The 19,987-nt window shown below is 41.2% G+C and overlaps 2 protein-coding genes across 9 annotated transcripts in view; one reads left to right on the top strand and one right to left on the bottom strand.

Moving 5' to 3' along the window:
- The window catches only part of LOC125297247 (NACHT, LRR and PYD domains-containing protein 12-like), a gene marked incomplete in the record, with an annotated part of 868,465 nt that overhangs the window by 677,441 nt on the left and 171,037 nt on the right, over positions 1–19,987 (bottom strand).
- LOC125297245 (NACHT, LRR and PYD domains-containing protein 12-like) overlaps positions 1–19,987 on the top strand; it is a 666,703-nt gene that overhangs the window by 616,579 nt on the left and 30,137 nt on the right. For 5 of the 8 annotated variants that reach the window (XM_048247471.1, XM_048247472.1, XM_048247470.1 and 2 more), the window contains 5 exons: positions 14,277–14,447; positions 15,924–16,097; positions 16,675–16,845; positions 18,073–18,246; positions 19,726–19,772. In XM_048247471.1, coding sequence (XP_048103428.1) covers positions 14,277–14,447; positions 15,924–16,097; positions 16,675–16,845; positions 18,073–18,246; positions 19,726–19,772 — 737 coding nt within the window. Of the gene's footprint in view, positions 1–14,276; positions 14,448–15,259; positions 15,603–15,923; positions 16,098–16,674; positions 16,846–18,072; positions 18,247–19,725; positions 19,773–19,987 lie in introns of those variants that run through there. The other 3 variants (XM_048247474.1, XM_048247473.1, XM_048247477.1) reach the window with 3 other exon arrangements.

Raw genomic sequence — 19,987 nt, 5'->3', positions numbered from 1 at the left:
GGATTGTCTTTCCTGTTATGGGCTCTATTTTCAATTCAGCCCCCCTCCCCAACTGCCATTCCTTCACACTACGACTCTATAATTAATTGTTGTAGAATTCTGTGGTCTTCTTAGGTTCTATAATTTTCCAATCAAAAAAGATATATATCCAAGAGGACCATACTTTACTGCTAATTTACTTACCATGAATGACTTTGAAAAGATGAAAGTCTTTAAACTTCTTTTCATGTTTTCCTGTCAAATTATTTGTCAGTGCAAGCCCTTTCGAGAAAGTTAATCGCATCATGCACCTTGTTGCCTCGTCGACCGACATCCCCCCGATGTCTGCCTAAGAAAAGCAGCCAAAAGGAGGGAAAATGGATTACATTTTGTAGCCTATGTGGCAAAACCCTAAAGTGCAACGCCCACTGCTTGAGTACGAACAAAGAGTACGAATAATGTTTATGAAAGTTTTAGAATGTAAGATGCTGTAGGACACTCGTTGCGCTGAAACACTCAATGAATTCATTATTAAATCAGACTGGCCATTTGACCCCTTCATCAATTGTAGTGCAAGATATACTTTTCTTCTTGTGCAATTGGTTTTCTCCTAGATATATAACACGAAACTTACTGCAGCAGACATCAGGTCGGCATCTGCCCACTTGGCCTCCAACTGTGGCACATCCTCTTGGTCCTTCAAAGGGAATTCAACACCATTCCGGCTGGGATCTTTTGTCCTTTTTTAGAAATGTTTGCAGCATTTGACTGGACCCTCTGGGTATCTTTTATTTCCTCCATTATACTAAGGATGTTGGTGTAAATTGGGTGGCTTGTGGCCTCCACGTGGGTGGCTTGGGCTACTCATAGGCAGGGTGCGATTTGTCGGGGGGGATGGGAGGGATTTACCCCCCTCTGGTCTTGATAACATAACAACATTTATCTCCTCTGCCCCTCATACTGATTAACGCTACTTCATATAAGTAAAGCGCTGCAACGTGAGAGCAGTCTAGTACATAATAATCTAACATCAGAAACGCGCTGTCACCGTCAGCGCTAATGTTGCTGACACAGTGGCTATAACAGTGTGATTACTGCTTAATTTGGCCTTGATCGTGCAGGACATTTCAGAATGTTGACTGTGTAATCAATCATAAATGGTGTTTTAACAGCTGCAAGAAATAGAGGCTTCATGGTCATGGCCCATGTTCTGGTACGTAAATTATTTTCATAAAACTTCAAGTTGCCCTATCATAACTTCACTCTCCAAACTCTTCACTACACTGTAGCCAATTAACTGACCGTATGACAGTAGGCTATTTATTTTCTGTACAATAAACACATTTATTTTTTCAACTTTTGCAATATTACGCACTTGGCTACTGAACGCAAATCTGCAGGAGAGAGAATGCACGTAGCCTATGCAGCGATTACAAAATGTGTAGGCTATTTGGTTACCAACAAACACTGTTAGCCAATTCATTAACTCAAGACTTGAGTCAAAGCCATCATATACGTTTTTTTTACACAACAAAAACAGAAAGGATGGAGGCAGTAAAGGTAGAGGACTCATTTCATATGGCACAAGAACAAGGTAAATTTGTATGCTTGTCAAAACGTACCCTATTAGAGGAGCTGATTAGGCCATCATACCGAAAGAGCACACTTGCTGTTTAAAGTCATACACAACTGTAAACTAAAACTAAGGTAATAGTAAATGTTACAAAAGTGGCAAAATGAATGTAGTATTGTTAGCGATGAAATTACTAGGCTTCGTTCATTTTTTTTTGGGGGGATTTTATACCCCCTCTGTTCTTTTTTTTTCACAAATCGCACCCAGCTCATATGTGACGGCCCTCCAATCGGTTGCAGCTAGGGGCTACTCATAGGTGAAGGCCCTCCAATCAGTTGCAGCTGGGGGCTACTACTTCTCTGTCTTGGCTGAGTGGGATGAGCTGGAGGGTGTATCAACTGCCTTAATGGAGACTGGATAACATATGATAAGAAAATATAATCATTTAATGGGAGAAATGTGCACTGTTACTGTTACAACCTCCAGAATAAGTGCCCCCCCCCCCCCCCCACCCCACACACACACACACACACAAAACACAGCAAGACTTTCTACCCTTTTACACTACTCGGAAATGTACTTGGTCAAGTACATGTATGTATGTTATTTACTTATTAATTAACTCCTGTCTTTTAATTAAAAGTGACCACTGCTCTCTAAGGCCATCCTTAAAAATATTTTCGTTTGCCGTAACCCGACCGACCCTGTCAATTTAGAACCGACCCAAATATTTATTTTTTTCCCCCTTTTAGTCCGACCGACTTGCGGTTGTAAACTTAGCGTTAATACCGACCGATTGTTTTTTACTCTAAACAACCAATACAAATGCAATAAAATAATATTTCTTTTAGTAGGCCCAAGTATTGTGAATATAAATTGCCTACATGCAAACGTGGCTCACTTTGCGTGGCTCACTTGGCGTCATCTCTACACCATTGGTTTTACGCATGTCACACTATGGCCCTACGCTTCGTTTCATTCACACAAACTGATAACGCTTTTACTTGGCACGAAGTTCTGGAAGAACTGTGGCCAGATCTTTTCTCATCCCTTCTTCCCCTAGTCTAGCGGTGACCGTGGTCGGAGTATTGAAATTGGTTGTGGTCTATTCAGCATTTCTCGAAATATGGGTCCATAACATGGAGACTGCTGGTTCGCATGGAGTCGTGGAGTGAAATTAGGCCCGATGCTTCATCTGATAATTTGCTGCGCAGGTGATCAAGAAACCCGCGGATCGATGAAAAAAAGAAAACAAACGTTTCTGCTATCGATGTCATTAAACATGGAGCCCTACAATTAAGTGGTGGTATGAGCATTCATTCAATGTCGTCCTGCGAGAGAGAAACTGAAACTAATCGATAACGTTGGTATCAAAGCTCTGCTTCAACCTGTTGGAAGGCTTTTTTATTTATTTAACGAAACTTAATAGAACGGCGTTGTTTTTGGAACTTCCTTAGAAACAGAGCAGAGACTGTATAATATACTGTATAGCATTGAGTATTGTATAGTCAAATTTCAATATAACGTGGCCAAGAGCTATTGTAGCCTTCTTTCTGGGTACATGTAGATGAGCCCTATGAGCCAAAAGTCTGCCATGACCGGGCCTCAGGTCAAAGAAGTTTGAGAAAGGCTGGACTATATAACCTGCATCAGAATGATGTTTACAATGGTGCGCCTGAAGGCACGGGTTGAAGACCCAGTCAGTTACGCCACGATATGCACATTTGTGTAAATTCATTCCCTACGTAATCACCATGACTAAAATTGAACTTTTTTTTTACTTTGAATCTTGAAAAAAAAATATTGACCTACCTACCGACCCATTTTTTTTTTTTTTTTTTTTGGCTGTTACTGCAAACAAAAATATTTTTAAGGATGGCCTAATTCACTACCAAGCACCCTAGACATTTTGCTGAGAAAATTTGTTCCGGCACCAGTGTGAATGCGTTAAGGTGGAAAGGGGGGACGTGGGCGTGGTTAGGGGACGTGGGCGTGGTTAGGGGACATGGGCGGGGGTGTCGAGTGATGCTACCTATGCAACCCACCACCGGGAGATTTAAAAACACAAACAGCTGATCAGAAGGAGCAACAACAAAGAAAACATGGCACACTGGGGAGACCAAGAACTTCGGACGCTCCTTGCCCTTAGGGCAGACGATGAGGTGAGGTGGCACATGAACGGGACGGTAAAGGATGGTCCTATATTGAAAAGACTGGCCGGAAAACTCCGCGACCTCGGCTATGCACGGGACAAGATGCAGGTCACCTGCAAATTAAAAAGCCTGCGCAAAAAATTCAACAGCGTGAATGATCACAACGGCAGAAGTGGCAGGGAGAGACTGGATTGGCCATATTTCGACCTCTGTTGTGCGATTTGGGGGAGCAGCCACTTGGCCAACCCTGTCGCTCTTCAGAGCAGCATGGAGGTGACACCTGCATCCCCAGCATCCAGTGTCTGTTTTGGCGCCGACACCAGTGAATCCAACACCGAAAGCCAACAATCAGCCACCGGTAACCAACCAGGTAAATTCGTAACTCATTTTCGCAATTGTAGCCCATAGCATTCCCCTGTGTGTTTCACCGATTTGTTTGCCTATGAAACAACCTGACTAAGTACATTTATTATTATATCAAGAACATCCAGCGAAAAGGCGAAAAAAAGCCACCAAAACCCAGTTTGTGTTCAAGGAGATCCAAGACCTGATCTTGGCCTTGGATCGAAAAGATAAGGACGAAGAGCGCGTTCGTTTAGAGAACCAACGCGCGTATGAAGACCAGCTCTGGAGAGAGGTGCGGCAGGCAGAGAGAGTGGCACGTATGAAGACCAGCTCTGGAGATGGTGCAGGAGGCAGAGAGAGTGGCACGGGAGGCCGTATGAAGACCAGCTCTGGAGAGAGGTGCAGGAGGCAGAGAGAGTGGCACGGGAGGCCGTATGAAGACCAGCTCTGGAGATGGTGTAGGAGGCAGAGAGAGTGGCGCGTATGAAGACCAGCTCTGGAGATGGTGCAGGAGGCAGAGAGAGTGGCACGGGAGGCCGACAGGCGGGAGAGGGCAGAGCAGATGGGGATGTTGGCTAACATGTTCAAGGACATCCAAAGGGACATGCAGGCGCAGTCTTCCCTTTTGCGGGACATGATTGCAAGAATCCCAGCTCCTGTACCACAGCACAGCACCCCACGCCACTACCATGCACCTGCTGCAGCGTCCTACCACTCTCCTCTGCCACCATTCCCCAGCTAACACATGGACGAGTCACACAGCGGGCCGTCTGCATCTTATCAGCAGCTGGACTGATCTTGTTGTTGTTTTTAATGTGTTATATATGTTGCAGCTATAGGGCTCTATCTTTGGTTAGAATGTTTTTTGTATGTTTGTAAATAGTTATAATTCACTGTTATAATGATACACATAGTTATAATATGCCTACATTATTGCACTGTTGGATGTTTTCATTTTGCAGTTGTAAATAGTTCAAGCACATTTCTTTCTATTAAAACTTTTATATTTTAATCTTTCTATGTACTTTACTCATTAACATTCGCCAGTCTTAACAAATGCAGCCTAAGTATCAATGCCAGTCCGCGGTTATTTAAATATAGACGTCTAACGAGTGAAATCACACTTCTTATTGTAATGTTTAATATACCGATTGCTTTGGTAACTGCACCTGTTTAGAACATTGTGGACTTTAATGCTAGGAATACCTGCTGTATTGTTCGAGGACAGGTGATAATGCTCTTGAACGAGAGTAGGCTCAGGACAGATGCATGTTTTTATTATGGTAATTAGGGAGCTTAATATGTAGGCCTGCAGGTCAAAATAGTTTGGATGAGAGGTTTTCACCTCTCACCTAATGAATGCATTTTCTGCTTTTATTATGCTAAGTAGATAGCCTACAGCATAGTTCCGGAACAGGTGGATGATAATGTTCTTAAATGATGGCATGTAGCCTATAGGCTATATGTGCTGACGTGTAAATAGCTGCATCGCATAGGCCTATTTGCATAATATAGCCTAAAGGCTTTCATTCAGGAATCATCATGAAGGTCTGTATCATCAATGTCTTTATTTACAATCACAACCACAACAATATTTAATTATAAAGCATCATACACAAATGTAAACATTTACAGAATTGACATACTTTATTTTCCGGACTATAAGTCGCACCGGAGTATAAGTCGCACCAGTCAAAAAATGTGTCATGAAGAGGAAAAAAACATATATATAAATATATATTTATATGTTGCACCTGAGTCGCAAGACCAGCCAAACTATGAAAAAAAGTGTGACTTATAGTGCGGAAAATACGGTAATTGCTTCCTGGATAGCCTGTGCCTGTGCACCTGGTTGAGCAACATGGTCTGGCGCAGGGCGGATGACTTGTTCAATGTTCTTTATTGAGCTCACAAATGTTGTGAAGAACGCAACAGGCAAGAACAACTTCAGATACGGAAGCAGTGGCAACGTTGAGTCGCTTGGACAGGCGCCTCCAATGACCTTTGAGGCGTCCGAAGTCACTTTCCACTACCATTCTTGCTGAACTCAAACAGTAGTTAAACATAGGTAGGCCTACCCCTTACATTTTTGTACAATGTTGCATATTCCAACATAAGGAAGCACTTAAGAGACTTCTAACTCTAATGAAATTTGGGTCTTGTAAGAGGGATGTATTAAAACGCCATTTGCTAATTGGTCGCTGTTGGTTCGTTATGTTCCATTTAATTGTAACTGGGGCATGATCGCTAATGACTATGGGATGAATAGTTGAATCAGAGATATTTTTCATTATAGAGTTGCTGGTTAGAAAATAATCAATAATGGGAATAGGAGTGGTGGACCGGAGAAAAAAAAGAGTAGCATTTGGAGTCTGGGTGCTGAAGCCGCCAACAATCGCCAAGGCCAGAATCGCTCATGAACTGTTTTATTGTTTTTGTGGATTGCCAGATTCGTTGCTTTTAGAGTGATCAGATCTGTCAAATGTGGGGTCTAACACTGTATTAAAGTCGCCTGCAATTATGATGGGACAGCCCGATAGAGTTGAGATGGAGGTGAAGAGGTTCTGAAAGAAAACTGGGTTGTCTGTATTAGGGCCATAAACATTAACAATTGTTACAGGGGTATTGTGAATTGAGATGTTTATGATGACAAAACGCCCTTCTGGGTCTGTGATGGTGGCGTTATGGATGAATGAGATTCTTTTGTTAATCAGAATGCAAACTCCCCTTTGTTTTGTATTGTAATGAGATGAGAAAATGTGATTGAATTGTCTTGATTTGATGCGGGTGTAGTCTAATTCTGAGAGATGAGTTTCTTGTAGGAGACATATGTCAGCTTTTAAACTATCCAAATGATTTAAGATTTTCAGCCTCTTTGCCTGAGATCCAATCCCACGGATGTTCCAGGTCAGGAATGTAAGTGTTACCATGTTGTGATTGTACAGTTATGAAAATGTTTGATAAGGTGGGTATTGTGTGTGTGAGAGTGTGTGCAGGTGTCAGTTAGATAGGAGAGGGGAAGGGGGTGGAGGAATAGGTGTGTAATGTGGTGTGCGAATGAGATGTAAAGGGTAGGGGCTGAGAAGAATATAGAGCATAAAGAGGTAGGAATTTGGTTCTGGAGTGGTGACAGCATGAACATTTCCTGTTTAGCATTGAAAACATACAGATCATAATTTGACTTTAGCCTATAGACATAAACAAAAACAGACAGGACACACAAGCAAACATGTATAGACAAAACACCATGAATAACATTAAACATTGAGAGAGCAAAAGAGAATGGGTGGGTAGGGGGAGCAAAAGGAATGAAACATAAGAAGAGAGAAGAGAGAGGTGATCCAAGCATCAGTAGGCAGTGGGTTAGAGAGAGTTGAGGGTGACAATGTTATAATCAAGATGTATGTTGGCATGATGTATGATGTGCTATAGCCAGGTGGTGATATTGGGGTTGCGATACAGAGTTCCATTGACATACAGTTTATCGACTGACAGTGCTGCTCGTTTGCCCTCTTGCCTGAGTTGTTTCATTATGGGCAAGAGGGCTCTTCTTCTTTCCTGTATTACTTGTGGGAATTGGTCGTTTAGTCCGAATGAAGTGCCTTTCAGTTCTTTCCCTTTGCTTTTGATGAGTTCTTTGTGTTTGAAGTGTTCGAACTTGGCGATAATTGGAGGAGGTTTTTTATTGTCTTTGGAAGTGAGACGGTGTACACGGTGGAAGGTAATCTTGTCAACTGTTTCTGGCGGTAGTTTGAGAGATGACTGCAAGAATTCTTTAACTGCTTTCTCTGGGTCGTCGGGTGTATCTTTAGAAGTTGGCAGGGGAATTCCGGAAAAAATGAGGTTATCGCGCATGCTGCGGCACTGGAGGTCTAGGATTGTTTCTTTCATGATCCGATTTTCGCTGGTGAGTTGATTAACATGGTCGGATAAGTTTGTAATATTTCCTTTGAGTTCACGGTTTTCTAATGCGAGTGTGTCGATCTGTGATTGGGAAAATTCGAGGCTGGCTTTTAAGTCCTTAATATCTGCGTGCAGATGTTCCAGTATTGCAAGTTTGTTGTTTATGGATTGTAGTAAACTGACCTCGATGGATGTAGAAGTAGCGCCAGCGGTAGGTGATTCTGGTTCAGTCTCTGTTGAGTAGTCACGAGTGCGTTTCTTGCTGGGTTCAGATGACATAACGTCCAGAATGAAGAGGTTGCCGTTGGAAAAGGTGGAGAATATAATCCGGTTTTTGATGAGAGTTGTAGAGAGGTAGTGGTTGTTTTTAGTAGAAGAAAAATAAAGTTTTGTATTTCTGTTTACAAGCGTCAGTGTTCAGTGCGCTGCCATTTTGGATCTCACCCAAAGTCTCGCGATGTTCAGTCAGATGACATTAGAGACTCACCGAGTTCTTGACAAGTTCTAAATATATCCTCTTCAGCAGAGTTAAAATCAGCTGGTGCTGCAGATATAATAATAAATAAATACATAATGTGCCATTGTAAATTAAACATACATATTTCTGTTTTCCAGCAACATATTAGGAAGAATAGGCCAATATTTTACAACATTGTACAATATATTCAATGAAATACCAACATGCTGCGTTAAATGGATCCATAATCCAGTCATACTGAGCACTGCTGGTTGGGAAATATTTTTTAAATAAACTTTGCAGGGATGTGATGTAGGCCTACTGTTTAATACATGGGATCACACGAGTGGCTTCCGAATCACACGTTTCAGCGATTTCACTCAGATTCTCAAAGGCATAATACTGTCGCGATCGAGGCGCCTGTCCCATACCTCAAGTATTTTTGTGAATGCAGTAATCTTGTCTTTGCCTTGTAACTGGAGATTTAACTCATTGAGCTTTCCAAATATATCGCTAAGGTAGGCCAGCTTCGTCAAGAAATGTTCATTAGTGAATGTGCTTGCAGATTCAAACATGCACTCTTCCTCCAAGAAGAGGCGACTCGGAGCTCAAACACGCACGACAGCACTTTACATCGGGAAAGCCACCTTGCCTCACTGTGAAACAGTACAGCCTTTTGGTCAGCTACCATCTCCTCGCAAAGTGCGGAGAATAGACGTGGTTTTAAGGGCCGGGTCTTGATGAAATTCACCACTCTCACAACCTCGTTCAAAATCTCATTCAGGTCGGGACTAAGCTGCCTTGATACGAGCGCTTCCCTATTAACTAGATGTACCGCATAGCGGTACAAAATATGACCGCCGCTCAGTCCTGTACATCCGTTCCGCGAAAATAAATCACACTTCAATTTGTCTCCATATTTTACTCCATCCCCCACTCTTGAAACTTTTGTGTATGCTTGTTTGGCATGCCTGAGTGTGTGTGTGCGGCTGCACAGAAAGTAGCCTACTGGTGCTGAAAAGGTGAATAGATTGTAGAATAGCCAAAGAAGATGTAGCATTGTTATAAAACCTTTAAAATCTCTAAAAAATCACAAGTAGGGCAGTTCATCACAGTTCATTCATTGCAACTGGATTGATGAAAGGTCACTTACACCTGTAGGCTACATTGTATTTGGGAAAAGCAAAAGGTATCAGCATAATTTTATTTATTTATTTATTTATTTATTTATAAACAAAAACATCTCTGTCAGTTCCATGCCGTTTTCAACAGCAATCAAAAACAAAGGTCATTTTTGGATGGATGGATGTTTCTTCTTCTACATAAGATTTTAGTCATCTTTAGTTCATGTAATACTTTATTGTCAATGCACAAATTAAGTAACAGTAGTCTGAAACGTTATTGTTAATGCACAAATTAAGTAACAGTAGTCTGAAACGAAATGCTGTTTTACATCTAACCAGTGGTGCAAATAACTGACATGTCCAAATGGGCCTTGATGAAATGCGTCGCTAGACAGTTCAAGAGCTCAAAAGTTGAAAAGCTATTGTCCGTTATTGTTCGTGCAAATATAGGCTGATTCATGTTCCCTTGCATTGTGTAACTGAGGTCCATGGCTAGTCTGGCTTTCATCAGACCAAGCTCAATCTTTTAAGAAATCAAAAAATAAATAGCGGGCAGATCAGGCTGGGTTCACCCAGTCTAGTCCATAGGCAGCCGATATTGTTTAATTTTCCGATTGAGATATACACGCTCTGGCTATTCTAAATGCAAAAATGCATCAGGGAGTTATGACAAAACGGTAACTAACAAACTAGATCCTAATAGAAAGCTGTTAGCTTCCCTAAGCTACAGGTAGGATTATAAGGTAGGCCTATTTACAACATAAATTGTCAATAGGCTATGCTGGCGACACAAATAAAATCTCCTTTGGAAACCAATGGCTTACGCCTTACAGTATCAAGCGGACTTAAACTGCCATATCGTGGCGAATGTTGTAATAACATTCACGCAGCTCCATGAGTCAAGGAAAGCGCGAACGAAGTAGCCACTTCTAAATGGGACCCACTACACAATAGCTTAAGGTGTGTTGCTAAAGCAGCCATAATGAAATGAAGGTGTCATTGTTTGGATACTTCACACACACATGCTTTTTAATTTCACAGACAACAACTGCCAAGCTGGAATCAAAGCACATCGATTCCCCTCTCACACCCTGCACGCACTTAAAACAAAATAAACAGGCGTCTCAGTCTCACGCATGTATAGGCAAAACTGTATCAGACCGGTGTAACGTTGGTAAATCTTCCATTGCACAGAATGATTTTGTAGCACATGCAATAAATGACAGTCGAAAGATACAAACAGTGCTGCTATCAATTTGCTTGGTATAACCGCATTTATAGTTTTCTACAAATGCAATCAATCAAATGGGCCTCCATCACTCAACCAACGCTAACGTTAACATTACCTAGGTCCTTATTGATATTACAAGATTAACGTATTCGCAGTAAAAACCAAGCATGTCCGATAAACATCCTCAGATTTATTTCGCTTCAAGAAGAAATGGGAATTACACTTCATGTGAACATCGTCCTATCCTTATTAGATGTTAAACCGTAAATTACAGTCCTTGTAGGAAGCGTCCATTGTTCTTCCAACCCACTTTTAACTTCCAACAAAATTACGCCTCACTGCAACGATGCGCCATCTAGTGGACAAACGACTACTTATCGCCAATACTGAAAATGCAGCCAATGATGATGATGATGAATATTTATTTTGGCTTTCTTTTAATCCTACTGAATTTGTAATTATGTATCGGCCGTTCTAATACCGATAGTATGTGGGTGCCTGTGTGTGTGCCTGTGTATATGTGTGCACCGCCATTTACAGGCCAATGAGTGTACAGTCACTAAATGTACACATAACCTAATTTTTTTAGACCCCCCCATGGATGAAATTCTACGAAACTTGGCATACCCCCAGAGAATGCCAGGTTAATCATACACATAAAATTTGGTGCAGTTCTGAACATCTTAACTGAAGATAGGGGCGATTAAAGCAGAATAATATTGCATTTTCATTTTTTACCGGGGGGATGGGGACGAAATGAAATTTTTATGAAATGAAAAGTCTAGTGGGGCTACATACCCACCAAATTTCATGTACCCCGGTGGTTCGGTGTCCCGGGTATCAATGACCAAAAATTCAGGAAGTAGATGATGGGAAAAATTCTTGAATTGTGTGCATGTGTGCGTGTACAAGTTTATGTTTATGTGTGTGGGTGTGTGTGTGTGTATGTGCGTGCTTGTGTGTTTGCCTGCGTATGTGTGTTTGTGCATGTGCATGCATGCATACATATGTCTACTGTGTGAGTATGTGTCATACGTATGATTACTGTAAATGTATATGTGTGCGTGTGTATCTGTTTATGCACATGTGTGCACATGGAATGGGTTAACATGACCCCTGGAGGCAAACATACGGAAAAAATTGGTCATCCTAGGCCCTACAGTTCTCAAGATATTCACAGAGAACTGTGTCTGCCCTACCCTCCTTTCGGGGGGTCCAGTCCAGCGGGGGGGGCTACAGATCAAAACGAAAAATGACGGTTCCATGCTATCCATGAGGGGGTACATGCCCACCAAGTTTTGTGAACCCCGGTCTTTCAGTGTCCCGGGAATCCTTGTTGGTTTACGTCACTAAATGTACACATAAATTATTTTATTGTAAGGCCCCCCATGAACGAAAGTACACAAAACTTGGCATGCATTCGGAGGGTGTCATAATGATCCTACACTTTTAATTTCGTGCAGTTTTGACCTTGTCAGCCAGAGATATTGTGATGAAAACACCTAATTTTTTGCTTTTTAATTTTTAACTAGGTGGCGCTATACATGAAATAAGTGGTAATGGGATGGGTTGACATGCCCCCTTAAGACCAACATACATAAAAAAGATGGACCTCCTAGGCCCTACGGTTTTCGAGATATTCACAGAAAACTGTCTCCGGCCACCTACAGGCCAGTTGGTGTATAGTAAACTTAAATTAATTTATTGTGTGGCTCCCCATGAACGGGGAATTCCACGAAACTTGGCATGCATTCAGAGGGTGTCATAATGATCCTACACTTCCAATTTTGTGCAGTTTTGACTATGTTTGGTCACAGATACCGGCGATTACAACACCTCATTTTTACTTTTTTGTGTTTAACTCATTGAGTGCCAAAAACGTAATATTACGTTTTTCCTTCCCATGCGTTGAGTGCCAAAAACGTAATATTACGTTTTTAGCTTTTTTTTTAAATTACGAAACTAGACACTCTAACACACCTTATATGTGATTTTGGGAACTCTGTGATGAATTGAAATGAAATATATGACGATCGTGAAACTCATGAAAACGCACAATCTGGACATTTTATCTGGACATTTTATCATAACTCGGTTGCCGCTTTGGGTCGAATCAGTGACGCATGCACGTCAGGTCAAAACCAGGCCATTTTCATGGGTCTATCACTAGGTGGCAGTCTCGCCTGGTCTCGCTGATCACTTCCCGGAACGTTTACACAAGTAAGTAACAGGCTACACTTCATATTTCATGAAAGACGTTATATCTCCATTTCTAGAAAAAAAAACTAAGATTTTGATGAAAACTAGCCACTGTTTAGCTTGGGATTTCTCAGGAACAGAGGCGTGTAGAAATACACGGTTTGCACCCACCGAGAGCTTAAAGCCTCACCTTTTAATCGAGCTATTGTATGTGTTCATAGCTATAACACAGAATATTCTGTGGCTGTACAAAAATCATCAACAATGGTCTAGATTGCTGGCACTCTAGGACAAAGCTCCCGAAAAAAAGCTTGGCATTCAATGAGTTAACATTCTTTGTGAATATGGGCCCAGACTGACCTGCAGAGCAAATTCAATGTTAATGCCCGTACACACAAGTCCGATTTTCCTTTTCATTATTAGCTTTTGCTGTGTGTTGGATCATCGTCATACAAGCTGATCAATTTTTACCACTTGTTGCAGCAGTGCGATTTTATCCCATGCTCATTTCTACAGGCTGTCTCTGTGCCTCCGCTCCTTAGCAGACACATTTTGACGTAGCCTGCGTGTGAAATGGTTTCGTGAGATGTACATGATATAGGCTATGGCCGTTTTATAGCGTGTTGGCGTATAGCATTTTGGCATGTAACATTTTAAATGAGGCCTTGCCTACACTACAACTTGTTAGGCTACACCAGTCCACCCAAAGGGCATACCTCGAGTCCAATATGCGGGCACCCCTGGCTGCAGCTTGCAGATCGGGGCTGGGCTCAATGTGGGGCAGAGTGCAACGTTGAGCTCAGCCCAAAATCAGCTCGTCATTCCCTGCTGACCTCTCTGTGTCCGTCTATTTACCCGGACTCGGAGTTCAAATTTTTCTCAAGGAAGAATGCTTCACTGGGGTGGGTGTATGGTGCACTAATAGACACTAATAGAATAGACAAGGGATGGCCGTAAGCTTTAATTTCCCCAGCACCTCTCAAGCCAATGCACGGTTCCATGAATGATCAAGGCTATAATCTGTTTCAAATCTTGAAAGTCGCTGTGTGAACCTGCGTGACGTGAGTGCGAAATAGAATGCGAAATATTAAAATAATCGCATCGGACTTGGTGTGTACACTTTGAGTGCAAAAATTTCACACACAAATATTTCGCATTTTCTGTATGCATGTGTTTTATGTATGTGTATGTGATTTGGCATGGGAATGATCTGCGAAAGATCACTTGATTGTGTTGATTTATCGGGGCACATTGTATCCCTTACATTTATCCATCTCTGCAATATTTTGTCTTTATTTGTGTTGTTATGCAGACTTGCTGAATGCAAACTCTCAGAGAACGCCTGTGGAATTCTGGCTGTTGTTCTACAGTCACCAAACTCCCTGACAGAGCTGGACCTGAATCACAACGACCTGGGGGATTCTGGAGTTCAGCTTCTCTCTAAGGGACTGTCTAGTCCTAACTGCAAACTGCAGACGTTAAGGTTGGTGTTAGACATGTCTTTGTAAAGGATTATTGTTAGGACTAGTGTGGCACATTATGGTTTGGTTGGTGTTTTATATGTGTTTTAAGGCCTGTCCACACCAAGTCCAAATTTTCAGATGAAATTCACACAAAATTAAGCAGGTTAATAAACACAGTTATTCTAATTAGTTTGTACTCACCGAGGACGGAATTTGTTGCAATGAAAAAAAACATTAGAAACTGTCTCGTTTGATGTGTAATATCGTATGCGATAGAGGTCCTGACCAATCAAATAATGATTTTGCAGGGTTCCAATGTCATCGATGTCATGGTTTTGAAAGTGGGATGAAAAAGTTACTAAAAAGGCTACAAGCTGTCATAACAGTACAGTCACTGAGGTTGATAGTCACGTATCGTAACCATGCTAATTACCAACCAATTATTTTGAAAATTCTAAAACAACTATTGTTTTTTAACACTTCAAAATAACATTTGATAAATGAACCTTACATTTTTCAGTAACCATAGGTGTGTAGATTTGAACAAAATCTAGTTTGGTTCTTACCGGGGCTTTTACTGCCTGAAATATCCAATTTTTTTTACCTATTCCCATCACACAGAATTCATGTCGCAATTCAAAATTCCACTGGAGCTCCAAGCAGATTTGTACACACAGCCTTACAAGACTGATACACTTATGGTGTGGGTGCTTGTGTTTCTTTAGGAATCCGTCTTGGTTTGTATAGAAATGAATATTAAGTGACACATACACGTAAGAGGTTGGTCATACGGGACGGTTGGTAATACGTGACGTTCCGATATTCTTTTCAGGACGTGGCAGTTTCTTAACGTTGAAGTCATTTGGTGGCTGAAGCAGTAACTGCAAGTGCTAAATAGATCAGCAAGAGAGTATTAACACATCCCGGTACAAACATCTTGGGAGCTGTTTACTGTCGATCGGGAAGGACAGAGAAGAGGGAGTGTCTGCCATAGTGGGACTAACTTAGCGTTAACGTTACAACTTGGTGGACGTTGGAAAAGCCTTGAGTGGAAACCGTTAGCCTGGAAGCTCACCGCACGCGTAGCCAACTTTCCCAACTCAACAGCGATTCTCAGGGCAACGGTTGCCTCTCGTCTTGCCTGCCCACCAGTGACCAGTCTCTGCTGCTGGCCCTGCTAAGAGGTGTGTTGTGTTTGTGTGTCGCCTAAATGTACTGTAGCTTACGGTTTGTTTTACACATGATTAGCGACCTAGTGGAACAGACTATACCTACCAAGTAGACTAGTTAACACGGAGGATTTTCTTGAAAGACACTCGTTTGAACGGCCATCACGATCGGAAAGTCTGTTTGTCTCCATGGACTGAACTAATACATTGATGGACTTTTGTCACAGCAAAGGGTGTGTGTGTGTCTGTGCGTGCGTGTGTGTATGGATGGGATGGATGAGTGACCAGACCTGATGGGCTAACCCCCTCTTTCTTTCTCTCTCTCAGGCTCAGCAAGTGTGGTGTGTCAGATGAAGGTTATGTTTGTCTGGCTCTGGCTCTAATGATAAACCCCTCCTGTGTGAAGGAGCTGTACGTGAACAACAATCATTCTGGAGGATCAGCACAGAAGCTGTTATCTGCTACACTGGAGGATCCTCACCGCAAAGTTGAAACACTTCGGTATGTAGTATGTCTAGAGAACTAGAAACATCAAGATGTAGTCTGGATTTATTTATTTATTTATTTTTGTGTTTATTTATTTAAACATACTTACATTTACATAAATGAGGATACATATAATTGCATCCCTATTGTGTAATCTCCACACAGAACAGAACATTTGATTTACAGACTTGAGCAAAAAACTCTTTATTCAAAAACTCTTGAATAACAAAATAAATTTCCTACTGTAGTGTCTCCATACAGAACAACAGTACATTTGATTGGCAGATACCATAGTCAAGGAAAAGCGGGAAACCCAGGAGTAAATGTGCTTCTAATGTAATTCTAGTGTTGTTTACAAGTAAGCTACAGTATGTGTCCTGTTACTGTTACTGCAGAAGGACTCTGTAGTCCTCACTACAGGCAACAAATGAATCATGAATCAATCAATAATCAGCCAATCTAAATGCAGCATCAACTGTTTACACTGGTACCATTTTCTGTGCATTTCACTACATTTAGTCGATTTGATTCAAAGTAACCTTGCATAGTGATATGTTGAGTTTTGTCATAATTCTGTCAAATGTTGTTGCAGATTTGCTGACTGTAAACTCACAGATAAATCCTGTGAGATTGTTGCTTCAGTTCTACAATCAGCAAACTCCCTACTACAGCTGGACTTGAGTGACAATGACCTGGGGGATTCTGGAGTTCAGCTTCTCTCAAAAGGACTGTCCAGTTTTAACTGCAAAATACACACATTAAGGTGGGTATACATTTTATTATCATCTTAGATTTCCTGATTAGGGAGAAAAACCATGACAATATAACATCAATTGGTCAGCACCAAAAAGTAGCATTGAACATGCTGAACCTTATTGCTTATGCTTAGAGTTTCAAAATCTGTTTCTGGATTGGTCTAGTCCGTGACACATTATGTTACAATAAAGTAATATGGCCATACCTGTCAACACTCCCGTTTTTCCCGGGTTCTCCCGTATTTCAAGGTCATCTCCCAGCACCCTCCCGTTTTGTTATTTCTCCCGGAAAACTTCCGTAATTTGCATGGCCATCTAACTTCATTTTAAAATCATTGTTCCATTCAGGTTGCCAGGTTGTGTATGAAATACACCTTACACATACACGATCACTTAGTTTCAATTTCAACTGTTTTGTCATAGGCTAAAACCTGGCAACCCAAAACCCAAATAAGGAAGCGGGTGCCAACTGCTGAGTCTCGTCGTAAGCAAGCGGGCTAGTTAAATGGCCTACTCCAGAACTAGCTGTTGTGAAATTGTTGGGAATTTAATTGATTAACACATCACATAAACTGTTATTGAGTGTTGTTGATACACTGAACTGACAGCAAGCAGCTTTGGAGTTTTAGAAGTAGGCTGCACACAGGCAGCTGGTGGATACATAACTGGCATGTAAGGTAATGGTAAGGTAAAAGCATCGACCGAAATGCAGTGTTGACACACGTGTATGAAACGTATTAAATATGCAAACACAGATCCGGTATAAACACTTTCTGGATTGGTCTAGTCCGTGACACATTATGTTACAATAAAGTAATATGGCACGAGTGAGAGTGGCATCGGTAGCAGATATCACCATGGCTGTTATTTGCAATCAGGCACGAGGCCAGAGGCTAAGTACAGTGTGTTTTACATGGTGCCTGCACATTTATTTAGAGCACTGGAGCAGTTCTGTAGTCTATTGATATGTTCTATCATTTTTAGAACTATTAATAATAATGCCTATTCTTAAAGTCCACTGGCCAACAATGTAATTTAGGTGCTGAATAGATATAGTGCTGATAGGAAGTTTTTTCAGTTCCATTTTGACAACTGTAAAAACAAATGTGTCTAAGGAGGAGTGTGTACTAATTCAATAGATATCTCCTCCACACTTCGCATCACAGTCATGATATTCAATTTACTAGAGTCTCTCTCTCTCTCTCTCTCTCTCTCTCTCTCTCTCTCTCATACAGGCTTTCTGATTGTCTCATCTCAGAGAAGGGTTGTGGTTTTCTTGCTTCAGCTCTGTCTTCAAACCCCTCCCATTTAAAACTGCTTGATCTCAGCTACAATTATCCTGGAGAATCAGGACTGAAGCTGTTATCTGCTAGACTGGAGGATCCTGTCTGTAAACTGGAGATACTGAAGTATGTTCAGAAAGAACCCCCATTGTTGCACATTTAAACATTCAGCACGTTTTCATGCCAGGAATAAACCGTTTTGAATCAGTCTATTGCCCAAATTCCATTTATGTCAATATTCCGTTTAACCTGTTTACAAGCAAGTAGAATGTCACATTTTGAGCGTATTGCTGTTTACATAGCAATCAACATTATTCCAAATAAGTCAGTGACGCAGCTTAATAGGCTCCCAACGTCCTGACGTAAATTTCCACTGGTGGAATTCCCTCTTTTGGCTGCATAATACAACGGCTTCAGGGTCTTCCACCTATATTTCACTTGTTCAAGTGTACATCGATAGCCATCCTCATCAAGTTTTTAACAAAACGTTTTAAAAACATCACTATTACGACATTTTCTCCCGTCAATGAACTCCATGACGTGCACGATTGCAAGACATAAGTTTGTCTACTCGTCTATCCAAAAGTGTGTGCGTTGTTTTGCCATGATTAGGAAAGTGCGTGAGAGACAGTTGGTTCATGTTATCCTAATTCTGTGGGAACTGAGCATGCGCAGGCCTACAACACTCTTCCCTCTGAGAGCATATTCCGTTTAAAGTGTTTTCATGACCCAATATTCCGTTTAAAACAGGCATATGCTTTGGTTTATTAATAAACTGAATATGGCCTTTTTCGGTTTATTTCAATCAGAATAAGGTGTTTACAAGACACGCGCATATTCGGTTTATTCCCAATAAACTGATTCGAAACCGTTTATTTGCTGTATGGAACCGTGCTGATTGTCTCTATTTTGGAGACCATAGTTATTTCTTCATACCGAGCGTACCAGCCTATTTTCAAATGTGTATTATATTAGCTGCTTTACACTGAAGTATATTGATCTCTTTGATGCAACATGCAATAGTGCAAATAATTAGAGGTGCATTCAAATTCGCAGGCATAGCCAAATGTTAAGGAAACTGTTTTCTGTTTGTGTGTAACTGTTCCGAGAAAGCATATTGACCATAAACATTCATGACTGTTTACCGAATCTGAACACCTCTCAGATTCCAGGCTGCAAGATTAACAGAAAGACTTGCTTGTGTTGCTGGTGGTCCCTGATCATGCATTAAATAATGTATTTTCACTGTTGGAAAGTGCATTTGTTATTCAGAGATAGTACTCAGGTTGCTCACTAACTCTAATCTAAGTAAAGGATAGACAATGCTGGGGCTTTTTACTTCATGATTCTCCTTCTGAGAACTAAAGGAGCCTTGAGGCGTCACCTTGGGACAAGTGGGTGCCTTTGTATGCGTGTATGCAAAGCGTATATGTTTATATATACATATATATACACACACACACATATATATATGTGTGTATGTATATGTATATTTTCTGTGGGATAATAAATCATCTTACATTTCACAGGTGGCACAAATAGAAAATCAGCAGTGTTGACATCTGTCAAATGGTACATGTTTCTGACATTTTGCTTTTCTTACAGAACTGACCATGCTTCTTTAGACAGAGCACGACCACGTTTGCTGAGATGTAAGTTCTTTTTCTTTTTTATTATTGTTTATTAGCCTGGCTAGCGCCATCACTTCTGTGTGTGTGTGTGTGTGTGTGTGCCTGTGTGTGTATGTCTATGTGTGTGCCTGTGTGTGAGTTGGTAGATTGAGTAGGTGTGTGTGTTGGTAGATTGAGTAGGAGTGTTTGTGTGTATGTGTGTGTGTGTGTGTTTGGTAGATTGAGTAGGAGTGTGT

Source organism: Alosa alosa, chromosome 7, assembly GCF_017589495.1.
Source record: "Alosa alosa isolate M-15738 ecotype Scorff River chromosome 7, AALO_Geno_1.1, whole genome shotgun sequence".
Lineage (NCBI taxonomy): Eukaryota > Metazoa > Chordata > Actinopteri > Clupeiformes > Clupeidae > Alosa > Alosa alosa.
This window is presented reverse-complemented; position numbering and strand designations above follow the sequence as displayed.